We start from the raw sequence: 12,269 nt of genomic DNA, 5'->3' as shown, positions 1-12,269 counted from the left end.
GGCATCCCATATGGCCACCGGGTTCTAGACCTGGCTGCTCCTCTTCCAATCCAGCTCTCTGCTGTGGCCCGGGAAGGCAGTGGAGGATGGCACAAGTGCTTGGGCCCTGCACCCACATGGGAGACTGGGAAGAAGCACCTGGCTCCTGGTTTCAGATCAGAGCAGCTCTGGCCATAGTGGCCATTTGGGGAGTGAAGACCTTTCTGTTTTCTCTCTCTCTCTCTCTCTCACTGTCTATAACTTTACCTGTCAAATAAATTCAAAAAAAAAAAAAAAAAAGAAAGACTCTCTGGATTACTGCAGTAGTCTCCTCCCTCATCTTGCTGTCTCTTCACTCGCAAAGGCTGTTCTCCACACTCAGGTGTAAAGAGCCTATGAGACCTGGGTCAGGCCACCTCCCTTCTCTGCACCAAACCTCCCTTTGCCTCCATCATCTCCAGAACAGTTCTGCCCTCTGTTCTATTAGGAAAGGAGACTTGAAGTTCCCTGAAGCAACACAGCCTCACCTGGAACCACCTGCATACACATGTTCCTATTCCAGGAACAAACTTCTATAATCCATTCCATTGTTTGCTAATAGCAGGAACCACTCCATGGAACCCCCAAGTTGGATTCAGAATCCTGGGCCTAGGATCCATTCAGGGTCTCCAGGCCCAATGCCTGCAAGAGCGGCAAGAAAAGATTTTTGGTACAGCAGTCACAGAGATCACACGGATGGGAAGACCAGTAAGGTCTGGGACACACTTCATTCACTTTGTAGTGTCTGTAAGTGCTACTGATACAAAGCCAGGATCAGGAGCCTCCCCATGGTCCTTCATATGGGTGCAGGGGCCCAAGGACTTGGGCCATCCTCCATTGCTTTCCCAGGCCATGGCAGAGAGCTGGATCAGAAGTGGAGCAGCCGGGACTCACACCAGCACCCATATGGGATGCCAGAACTGCAGGTGGTGGCTTTACCCACTATGCCACAGCACCAGTCTCTTTCATGTATTACAAAATGCATTCTCTTTTTCATTCTTGCCTCATCTATCTCTGGATAAATTAACTAGTTTAGAATAACAGCTTTCTGTGATATCAACAGTTTGCATTCTTAAAAAAATGTGAATGATACATTAATTAGTCATGTTTTGGCGATTGAAACTCTGGGAATTCAAAATTAACATCTTACAGACACCAGAAAAATTTCAGCCTTGTTTTGCACACTGTTCTATCTTGCTTTGTTCAGACAACTTTGCAAGCTAGCTGCCATCCAATCACACGTGGATCTTGTGGTCCATTATTTCACTCAGGAAACTCACGTCTGCAAGGAGGGCAAGGAGTGTGGCCCCAGGGAAGCTTCTGCTTCTTTTTCTCTAGGTTTTTCCAGTTGGCTCAGGCAAAACTCACCCTTGAGGAATGAAGACAATACTCTTCCCACTGAAGTTTTCCCCAGTTCACATACCAGCTGGACTTGGATTTTCTGGAGGTTTCAGTTGAGGAACAGGAACAAAGAATATGATCCCTTTCCGACCACCACCAACTTTGATTTCCAACCACCATGATCTACAGTTCCCTGAGTTGAGCCTTAAGGTCAAAGTTCATGTCAGCTCCAGACATGCCTGGGAGATGCTGAACTTGACCACTACGGCTCCTAGGCACTGGGCTTCACCATCTGGGCATTCACGCTGCACTTGGCAACTTCTTGCTGAACACTGTTATGGAAAAACTCCAGGTCTTGTGCAAGAACTTGAAATCTCAGCTAACAAAGGCAAGATTCTGGAACAGTGCAAGAAGTAGTGTGGAAATGAGAAAGATCTGTGAGAGGCTGTAGGCAGTTTAGACAGTCCCAGCAAGTAATTGGGGCAGAGTTGGTGATGCATTTCCACCCCAAAAGTCATTCTTTGGTGCTACTTAATGAAAATCCCTGTGCTAGCTCCTCCTATTCTATTCTCTGATTTCTGTCCCAGGTGGCATCTGGGGCAACCTGGTCTAGGTCTAGGCCTTTTTCTAGGCCTGGGTGAGAGACTGGACAAAGAAGAGCACCTTCTGCACCAACTCTGGTGGTTGGAAGTCCGAGTTCAAGGCGGCAGTGGGTTTGGTGCCTGTTGAGGGAAAGCTTCCTGGTTTACCACATCTTTTGGCTGTGCCCTCACATGATTGCTGCACATGGTTTCTCCTGAGGCAAACACAAGTCCCCATTTAGACACGGTCATGGCAGCTCCAAGTGAAATGATAGTTATTTCCTAGAAAGAGTTGACTTCATACTGGCCCGTCTTTAATTCACTTGTCCCCGCACATTCCATAATCATGACAGCACTGTCACTCTGGGTGATTCTGTGCCTAGCTGGGGGATTGCCTGCCTCCCCCATGCATGGGTAAGGACGGTGTGGTACACCACACCTCCCAGGATGGCCTGACTGTTGCAGGTGGCAGGAGCACCAGGCACATTTCCCCCACCTCCTTCCCATCCCTGTTGAAGGGTCTTGTAATTACCAGTCAGGGAAACAGCACCCGGGTGAAGCCCAGACCCAGTAGGACCTCCTGGAAAGCTACTGTAGCCAAGTGACCTTCAAGCTGACTGGAGAAACATAGCAGTGCCAGTATTGCCTCTATCCTACAGAATTAGTGTTGCCCTGAATTAGCTGCCTGCCCTTTAAAAGGGGAGCTTGATGGTTAATAAAAGGGACACGTTTGCCATAACTTGTCTCTGCTGCTCCTTTTTGAAAAATGCATTGCCCCACCCCAGCTCTGTGGACCTCGCAGGCCGAGTCTGCATTTATTTCACCTGTCCACATGTATTCCGTAATCATGACAGACTCTGTCTTATGGAAATGTCATTTTATAAGTGGATCTTCCTTTTGGGTAAGATATCGATTTTTATGGAAATTGGATATTTCTTAGAAAACCTAGTAAGAAATATTGTGTGAAAATTTAATTCTATTTTTCTTTTTCTAGCTTTGGAACCCTGATAAATATCTATATGAGATATTTTTCTGAGGGTTCTTGAAAAGTACACATGTTCAAGATTGATGGGATGGGGCCAGTGCTGGCGTAGCCAGTAAAGCTGCCGCCTGCACGCTGGCATCCCCTATGGGTTCCAGTTCAAGACCTGGCTGCTCCACTTCCAACCCTGCTCTCTGCTATGGCCTCAGAAAGCAGTGGAAGATGGTCCAAGTTCTTGGGCCCTGCACTCGCATGGGAGACCAGGAAGAAACTCCTGGCTCCTGGCTTCTGATCGGCATAGCTACAGCCGTTGTGGCTATTTGGAGAGTGAACCAATGGAAGGAAGACCTTTCTCTCTCTCTCTCTCTTTCTCTCTCTCTCTGTAAAACTACCTTTCAAATAAATTTTTAAATAATGCATCTTCTCATTCCCTGCCCATCCCATAATCAGCTTCTCCCAGACCAATCACTCATCATGTAGCACACTGCATAATTAATCTGTTATTGACATTTTGTCTGCTGTCCCATTCTCAATTACAATATTGCTGCAATACAGGAAGTTTCTTTCCTAGCTGTCTTTCACTTCTCTGATACATCACATGCATGAAGAATAATATATTATGTACTTTAGGTGCTTAAGGAGTATATGGATGTAACAAATAAAGGCATTGACTTGACCATGAACCATTTATAACACTCTGGCAGTTCTCTCCTTTTCACTTGCTTTGTCTTATTCTTCAAGGCTGTGACTGTGCATATTTCTGAGAAATAAACCAGAATCCTGGTTGGGAGACAAAACTCAGATCAGCCAGAAACACAGCCTTGCTTTGTGCTCAACTTCCCTCTGTTGCTCCCTGTACCTTAATGCCCTCATGTCATCGTTCACTTTCACCTGGTCTTTTTCATGGATTACAGACATTCTGGGGCCAGAGTGTGGAGTAGCAGGTAAAGCCAGCACCTGCAGCAGCAGCATCCCATATGGGCACTGGTTCACTCCTGGCTGCCTCGCTTCTATTCCAGTTCCATGCTAATGTCCTGGGAAAAGTGGCAGAAGATGACTCAAGTGTTTGGGTCCATGATACCCATATAGGAGACCAGGAAGAAGCTCCTGGCTTCAGCTTGGCCCAGCACTGATTGTTGGGGTCATTTGGGAAGTTAACCAGCAGATGGAAGCTGTCTCTGTAATGACTTTCAAATAAATAAATCTTTTAAAAAAAAGGCAAACCTGCATTCTTCTAGTTATTCCTGCCTCTTCAATTTCTAGATAAATTAGCTGGATGCAAATAATAGCTTTCAGTGGTGTCAACATTTTGTAAAACATAGGAGATTTCATTTATCAATTTATTGCACATTGACATTCTGGAATCAAAATTAACATCTTTGCCTGAGAGCTTCTGGAAAAGTTTTAACCTTGTGATGCACATTGTTTTCCTCTGCTTTGTCAGAGTGATGTGCCATTCAGTTATATCACAATTTGTTGTCCACAATCTCAGTTAGAAAGACCCTGTTCACGTGCTGCAATGGGTTAACACCCTGGCCTGAAGCACCGGCATCCCATATGTGTGCCAGTCAGAAACCCAGCTGCTCCACTTCTGATCCAGCTCTCTGCTATGGACTGGGAAAGCAGTAGAAAATGGCCGAAGTACTTGCGCCCTTGCACCCAAGTGGGAGACCTGGGCGAAGCTCCTGACTACTGGCTTTGGATCAGCGCAGCCATGGCACTTGTGGCCAAGAAGGGAGAGAACCATCAGATGGAAGACCTCTCTCTCTCTCTCTCTCTCTCTCTCTCTGCTGCTCCTCTCTCTGTATAACTCTAACTTATAAATAAATAAATCTTAAAAAAAAGAAAAACCATGTTCACAAAAATGTCATCCCAGTCCCAGAGAAACTTTTCCTTCTTTTTCTCTGGGTTTTCCAATTGGTTTACACATAACTTTCCTTTGAGGAATGAAGACAATATTCTTCCACTATATTTTTCTCCAGAATACTGTTCTAGCTGGACTTGTGGAATTGTGTTCGGAATTTGTCTGAGGGTATACAACTTAACATGCTTATGGAATCAATGATAGCGACTTCTTCCATCTCAAATCACTTAGAATTCCTCCAACAAATGAGGGAAGGAAAACTGTATCATAAATATATTCACAGTCTTTTGATACCCCTCAAAGAGTCAGAATGAAGGAAGGAGTCTTATAATTTTGGAGTTCATTTTAGGTATTTAATCAAAGAAGTAAAACTGAGAGTAGACTTTACTATCATAATACATCAGATGAGGATTTTAAAAGAAGCAAATGGTAAAGGGAAGATTTACTAGAATTTGTATGGAGCTAAGGACACAGGAGGACAAAGACTGAAGAGAAACACCCTTATTTGATGTGGGCAAAGTAGAAATGAGAAGCCCCTCCTTCCTTGTTCCATGCCTGGCTATCTGCTAAATGAAATAATTATGTATTCACGTTCAGTCTGTCTTGATTTGATCCTTTCCACTAACTGATTTAGCAAATGTAAATGCTATATAAAATATGGAAGGGTGAACTGATACATGGACAGTATGCTGGATTTTCATGCTATGACCTGTTTATGAAAATCATTGATCTTTGTGCCACACGTATACCACAGCCTAGAGACGCGGGGGTCTCTGCTGATGAGCACAAAGGGGCTAACACAGGGGAAAGATGAACCCATAAGGACAGAGGTATTCACCAGCCACCAGCTGGGTTTATCAAAGAGGGTCATATAGAAAGTAAAGAAGGAAGACAGTGCATAACAACAGAAAAATGTGCTCACTAGCATCAGGATGCTGTGGGTGGCTCTTGTCTCTGGGGAGCATTTGGGAGAGAGGCTTTTGCTGTGAATGTGTAGTACCTTCTGCTTATGTCTGTACAAAATGATCAACATGCAGCCACTGGCCCAAATCATCAACACCAAATACAAAACGTCAATGAAGGAAAACATCATGGAATACAATAAGGATATACTTTTGTCAATTACTAAGCCAGAGCAGAAAACTAAATCTCTTTTCTCTGTGTTGTTGTTGCTCTCCCTCATTGCTGTGATATACATAGGAACAATACTATTCACCAACAGGTGAAGGGTCCAGCAGAGCAGAATGGAAAGTCGAATGGATTTGAGGGCTTTGACCTTGAGCTCCATCCACTGGGGGCTGCTAAGGCTGATTGTGATGGCCTGGAAGCCACTCAGGAGAGAAGTTGCACTCAGAGACGCCCCTCTGGCCACTCTATGAACATAGAAAACTAGTTTGCATCCAAAATCGTCCATGAAATATTTCAGCCCAAAAGCTGCCATGGTCTGAGGAATGCCTCTCGAGAGCAGAACCAAGCAGTTGGCTACAATTAGGTTATGGAGAATCAAATCCATGTGCTTTATCCCTCGTCCAGTGCAGGAAAGGAAGCCATAGCAGAGAAGGAGCAGGATGTTTCCTAGGAATCCGACTCCTGTCTGAGAGACAAAGATGATTCCCATGGTCAGAGCCCTGGATGGCATGCAGTCACAAGGACAGTAGTTCATGCAAAGCCAGTAAGTCCTGGAAAGACATGGAGCTAATGTGTTTCATCAAGGAAGCTTAAGTTCATTTCTTACTTCTACCCATTTTTTTTTCGCACTTAGTAATGACTTCTAGAAGAATATATTATTTGTATTTTCTTGAGAGGCATTTGGATGCTGGTTGAGTATATCTTCTCTCACAGCTATTTCAGATTTTTCTAAGACTTTTCATCCATATTCACCTTGTTCCTATATGATATATTGTTTTCTTGTCTATTTGTAGTGTTTTGGTTAAATGTTCCTTTGCCAACTAACCAATTATTCTGGTATTTGTATGAAAGTGCAGAAATTCAAGTTACAGTATGGGTGACCAAATAATTATTTATCACAACATTTAATTATATATTCTAATTGCAGTGGTATATTAGAATAGTGAAGCCAAAGATTCTCTCTTATTTCATTGGCCCCAAATGTACAATGACACTATCACAGCAAATATTTGAAAGCAAATATTGAAAGCATGAATAGCTCATGCCAACTAAAACATAAAGTATTATGAAGAAAAACATTAAATTATTTCATTTGTATGGAATCCTAGTATCTTCATTTTATATGTAGAGGAGTAATTCAAAATTTAGTATGATAAGTAACACTAAATTTATTTTTTAATTAATTAATTTGCTCCTTAAGTTTACAAATTTCATAGGTACAATTTTAGGAATATAGTTATTCTTAACACCAACCCACCCTCCCACCCCTGCTCCCATGCTCCTCCTCCTCTCTTTCCCCTTTCCAGTCAGGTTCTCCATTAAGATTCATTTTTAATTAACTTTGCACACAGAAGATCAACTCTATACTAAGTAAAGATTACAACAATATGCACAGACATATACAACAAACACACAAAAACTGTGAACTATTTTTACAGTTAACTCTCATAAATACAACTCATTGAGGACAGATGTCCTGCATGGGCAGTTCATACACAGTGTTGTTAATTTAACAATTAACACTCTTTTATGTATGATGTCAGTGACTACTCAAGGGTCTTGACAAGAGCTGCCTAGGCTGTGAAAGCCTTTGGAGTGCACAAACTCTGTCAGTATTTAGACAAGGCCATAAGCAAAGTGTAAGTTCTCTCCTCCTTTAGAGAAAAGCACATCCTTCTTTGTTGGCCACTTCTTTCTGCTGGGGTCTCACTCACAGAGATCCTTCATGTAGAACATTTTTTACCGCAGTGTTTGGGCTTTCCAGGTCTGAAATGCTCTCATGGACAATCAGACTGAGAAATAAACATGGACTTTCTTATCTGCCTTAGCACGCATCATCCCTCTATGTGCAGAAGCTCACGTTAGCACTCCAGTGTCACCTTTGTCAAGAAGTATAATGTTTTCAGCAATCCAACCTCACTGTCCTGGTACACAGTCATTTTCTTCAGAGCCTAGTATCCAGGATGGAGATGTGATCTCCAAAATTTGTCTTTTACAGGAAAGATGGCCCAGTGATGACAGAGGATGTGTTGTGGGGAGGCAGCAAAACCTAGAAGAGATAATTTAGAGAAATGTTCTTATTCTTGATGTGGACAAAGAAATAGGATCTTACAAAAGAACCAGAAAATAAACCATTGGTAGGTAAGGAGGAAGGAAGACTGGGAAAGTGTAGAACCAGCTGCAAAACTAAGAAAGAGCTTCAAGGTAGCAGAAGAGTCTAGGATGAATATTTTTACTTTTGAAGTTACTATTGCATTTCATGACTATAAACTTTTTTCCCACCAAGCTAAGAATACTCTGTCCGGAACTAAAGGGAGAAATCCCTGGGAATGAGTGACCTCTTGCTAGGAAAAGGAGAAGGGAGAGACAGAATGCAGACAATAATTTAGCCATCAAATAAAACACACAAAAATTTCTCTCAAGCACTACCATGCAATTGATTAAAGTGCACAGAAGTGAAAAAGGAAAGAAGTTGGAAGTGGAAATATATGAACAGATGACAAATGTGCTAAGCACAGGGAAGAAACATGCTACTTCAACAAAATCCATTGCTCAACAGACTGTAAGCAGGATAAACAAAATCTTTAGATAGGCAGGTATATTATAAAAAATAAAATCCTGTCCAGATTGAGGCCACAGTCCTTCAGAGAATAATACCAAACCTTTAGTCTCTACACCCGTTAGAAAATCGATTCTTTCATAGGGGGGCAGAGCCAAGATGGCGGAATAGTGAGGGCGCGCACTGATAGTCTGGGAAAATTTACCTTTCTTTCTTTCTTTATTTATTTATTTATTTATTTTTGACAGGCAGAGTGGACAGTGAGAGAGAGAGACAGAGAGAAAGGTCTTCCTTTTGCCGTTGGTTCACCCTCCAATGGCCGCCGGCGCACCGCGCTGATCCGATGGCAGGAGCCAGGAGCCAGGTGCTTTTCCTGGTCTCCCATGGGGTGCAGGGCCCAAGCACCTGGGCCATCCTTCACTGCACTCCCTGGCCACAGCAGAGAGCTGGCCTGGAAGAGGGGCAACCGGAACAGAATCCGGCACCCCGACCGGGACTAGAACCCGGTGTGCCGGTGCCGCTAGGCGGAGGATTAGCCTAGTGAGCCACGGCGCCGGCCTCGGGAAAATTTAGTTTAATAAAAGGGGAGTTACGGTAGCCTCAGAAAAAAGAACCAGGAAAATATTGCAGGGGAAACTCCTCTGGATCCAGTGGCCGTGAATCAGAGGACCTACTGGGAGAACAAGGTCGCCCACCGCGCGGAAGCCAAGCCGCAGGACCGAGCAAGGTCTGCGCACCAGTGCTCGAAGGGGAGTGCATGCCACACAGACAACAGCGGGGAGACTTGGGACGTTCAGGGCTCCGAGTCCACACATCGGCGCTGGAAGGGGAGGTGAGCTCAATAACCCGAGACATTGGTGGGGAAACGGGGGTCAGAATCTAGAGGGGGGCCGGAAAGTGCAGCAAACTCACTACCAGAAAGAAGGAAAAAAAAAGTTTCGGGGTTTCTCTTCCCCCTAACCTTGCAAAGGTTGCAAGGCTGCAAGGCTTGAAGAATTCCCAAGAGACAAAGAGCAGGCCCCCTCTCTGGATTTACATATCAATGGGGGAGAGCTAAGGAACTGAGTCACTACAATTCAGTAGCCTAGGCAACCCAGTGGGAGTCCAGAGGAGCCTAAGGACTCTGGGACTCTGCGGGTAGAAGCCAAAGACTGGAAGCAGTGCGGTGTTACTTACCCCCTGAATAAATAAAATACATAAATAAATAAAAAGAGAGAGATTTACCACGCATAACCTGAGGGTGTCACTTTGCACACCCTTAACCAGGAAGAACCAGGCAGAGCTCTCAGGCCGCACCCATCTCAAGCCTCCAAGGCTCCTCCATCAGCAGGCAGTCCACTTAACACGGACACAATATAAAATAAAATAAAAATTAAAAAAATGCACAGTGACGAAAGAAGAATTAACTATGCCGAGTAACAAACACAGAAATCGAGGGAACAAGATCAACGATGACACTATGATGCCTCCAAATAAGCAAAACACCCCAAGCCGAGATTATGAAGATGATGAGATAGAAGAAATGCAAGATACGGATTTCAAAAAATTTATGATAAGAACATTTAGAAGTTTTCAAAAGCAAATCCTTGAACTACAGAAATCCTTATTGGACAAGATTGAAAATCTCTCTCGTGAAAATGAAATTTTAAGGAAGAGTCAAAATGAAACTCAGAAACTAGTAGAACAGGAAAGTGTGATAGTGAAGAGAAATCAAAATGAAATGAAGAGCTCAATAGATCAAATGACAAACACGATAGAGAGCCTTAAAAACAGAATGGGTGAAGCAGAAGAGAGAATATTGGACTTAGAGCACAGGAAAACATACAGTCAAACCAAAGAAAAGAAGAGGAAATTAGAAATCTAAAAAATATTGTTGGGAATCTGCAGGATACTATTAAAAAAAGCAACATTCGAGTTCTAGGAGTTCCTGAAGGCATGGAGAGAGAGAAAGGATTAGAAGGCCTTTTTAGTGAGATACTAGCAGAGAACTTTCCAGGTTTGGAGAAGGACAGAGACATCCTAGTACAGGAAGCTCATAGAACCCCGAATAAACGTGACCAAAAGAGATCCTCACCACGACACGTGGTAATTAAACTTACCACAGTGAAACATAAAGAAAAGATCCTAAAATGTGTAAGACAGAAACGTCAGATTACTCTCAGAGGATCTCCAATCAGACTCACAGCTGACTTCTCATCAGAAACACTACAGGCTAGGAGGGAATGGCGAGACATAGCACAGGTGCTAAGAGAAAAAAATTGCCAGCCCAGAATATTATATCCTGCCAAGCTCTCATTTGTGAATGAAGGTGAAATAAAGACCTTTCATAGCAAACAGAAATTGAAGGACTTTGTGGCCACTCGTCTGGCCCTGCAAAAGATACTTAAAGATGTGCTACACTCAGAAACACAGAAACACGGCCATCAATATGAAAGAAGGGAAAGGAAGAACACCTACCAGTAAAAGAGCATGGGAAGCTCAAAGCATATACTAGAAAATATTTCCGGGAAAATGGCAGGGCAAAGTCACTACGCATCAATAGTCACATTGAACATTAATGGTCTGAATTCTTCAGTTAAAAGACACCGTTTGGCTGACTGGCTCACAGAACACAACCCAACTATTTGTTGCCTACAAGAAACACATCTCTGTAACAAAGAGGCATGCAGACTGAAAGTGAAAGGTTGGAAAAAGATATTCCATGCCAACAGAAACCAAAAAAAAGCAGGTGTAGCCATATTAATATCAGACAAAATAAACTTTAATACAAAAACTGTTAAGAGAGACAAAGAGGGACACTATATAATGATTAAGGGTTCAATTCAACAGGAAGATGTAACTATTATAAATGTATATGCACCTAATTACAGGGCACCAGTCTATTTAAAAGATATGTTAAGGGACTTAAAGGGAGATTTAGATTCCAATACAATAGTACTGGGGGACTTCAATACTCCACTCTCAGAAATAGACAGATCATCCGGACAGAAGATCAACAAGGAAACAGCAGATTTATTTGACACTATTGCCCAAATGGATCTAACAGATATCTACAGAACTTTCAACCCTACATCTACAGACTTCACATTCTTCTCAGCAGTGCATGGAACCTTCTCCAGGATTGATCACATACTAGGACATAAAGCAAGTCTCAGCAAATTTAAAAGAATTTGAATCATACCATGCAGCTTCTCAGACCACAGCGGAACGAAGCTGGAAATTAGCAACTCAGGAAACCCCAGAAAGTATGCAAACACATGGAGACTGAACAACATGCTCCTGAATGAACACTGGGTCATTCAAGAAATCAAAAGAGAAATCAAAAACTTTCTGGAAGTAAATGAAGACAACAACACAACATATCAAAACTTATGGGATACAGCAAAAGCAGTATTGAGAGGCAAATATATAGCAATAGGTGCCCATATCAAGAAATTGGAAGGGTACCAAATAAATGAACTTTCAGCGCACCTCAAGGACCTAGAAAAACTGCAGCAAACCAAACCCAAATCTAGTAGGAGAAGAGAAATAATTAAAACCAGAGAAGAAATTAACAGGACTGAATCCAAAAAAACACTACAAAAAATCAGCCAAGCGAGAAGCTGGTTTTTTGAAAAAATAAACAAAATTGACACCCCATTGGCCCAACTAACTAAAAAAAGAAGAGAAAAGACCCAAATCAATAAAATCAGAGATGAAAAAGGAAACATAACAACAGACACCACAGAAATAAAAAGAATCATCAGAAATTACTACAAGGACCTGTATGCCAGCAAACAGGAAAACCTATCAGAA

The 12,269-nt window shown here is 42.7% G+C and overlaps 1 protein-coding gene across 1 annotated transcript; it reads right to left on the bottom strand.

The window, feature by feature from the left end:
• Positions 1 to 5,483: 5,483 nt before the first annotated feature.
• LOC138846750 (vomeronasal type-1 receptor 4-like) lies at positions 5,484 to 6,425 on the bottom strand. The gene has a single exon (XM_070063393.2). The coding sequence runs from the start codon at positions 6,423 to 6,425 to the stop codon at positions 5,484 to 5,486; it is 942 nt and encodes a 313-aa protein (XP_069919494.2).
• Positions 6,426 to 12,269: the final 5,844 nt, after the last annotated feature.

The sequence above is a fragment of the Oryctolagus cuniculus genome, chromosome 18 (assembly GCF_051225735.1).
Source record: "Oryctolagus cuniculus isolate XC-2025 breed Fujian yellow rabbit chromosome 18, ASM5122573v1, whole genome shotgun sequence".
Taxonomy (NCBI): domain Eukaryota; kingdom Metazoa; phylum Chordata; class Mammalia; order Lagomorpha; family Leporidae; genus Oryctolagus; species Oryctolagus cuniculus.
Note: the sequence above shows the minus strand (reverse complement) of the source record. Positions and strands in the feature narration are given on the sequence as shown.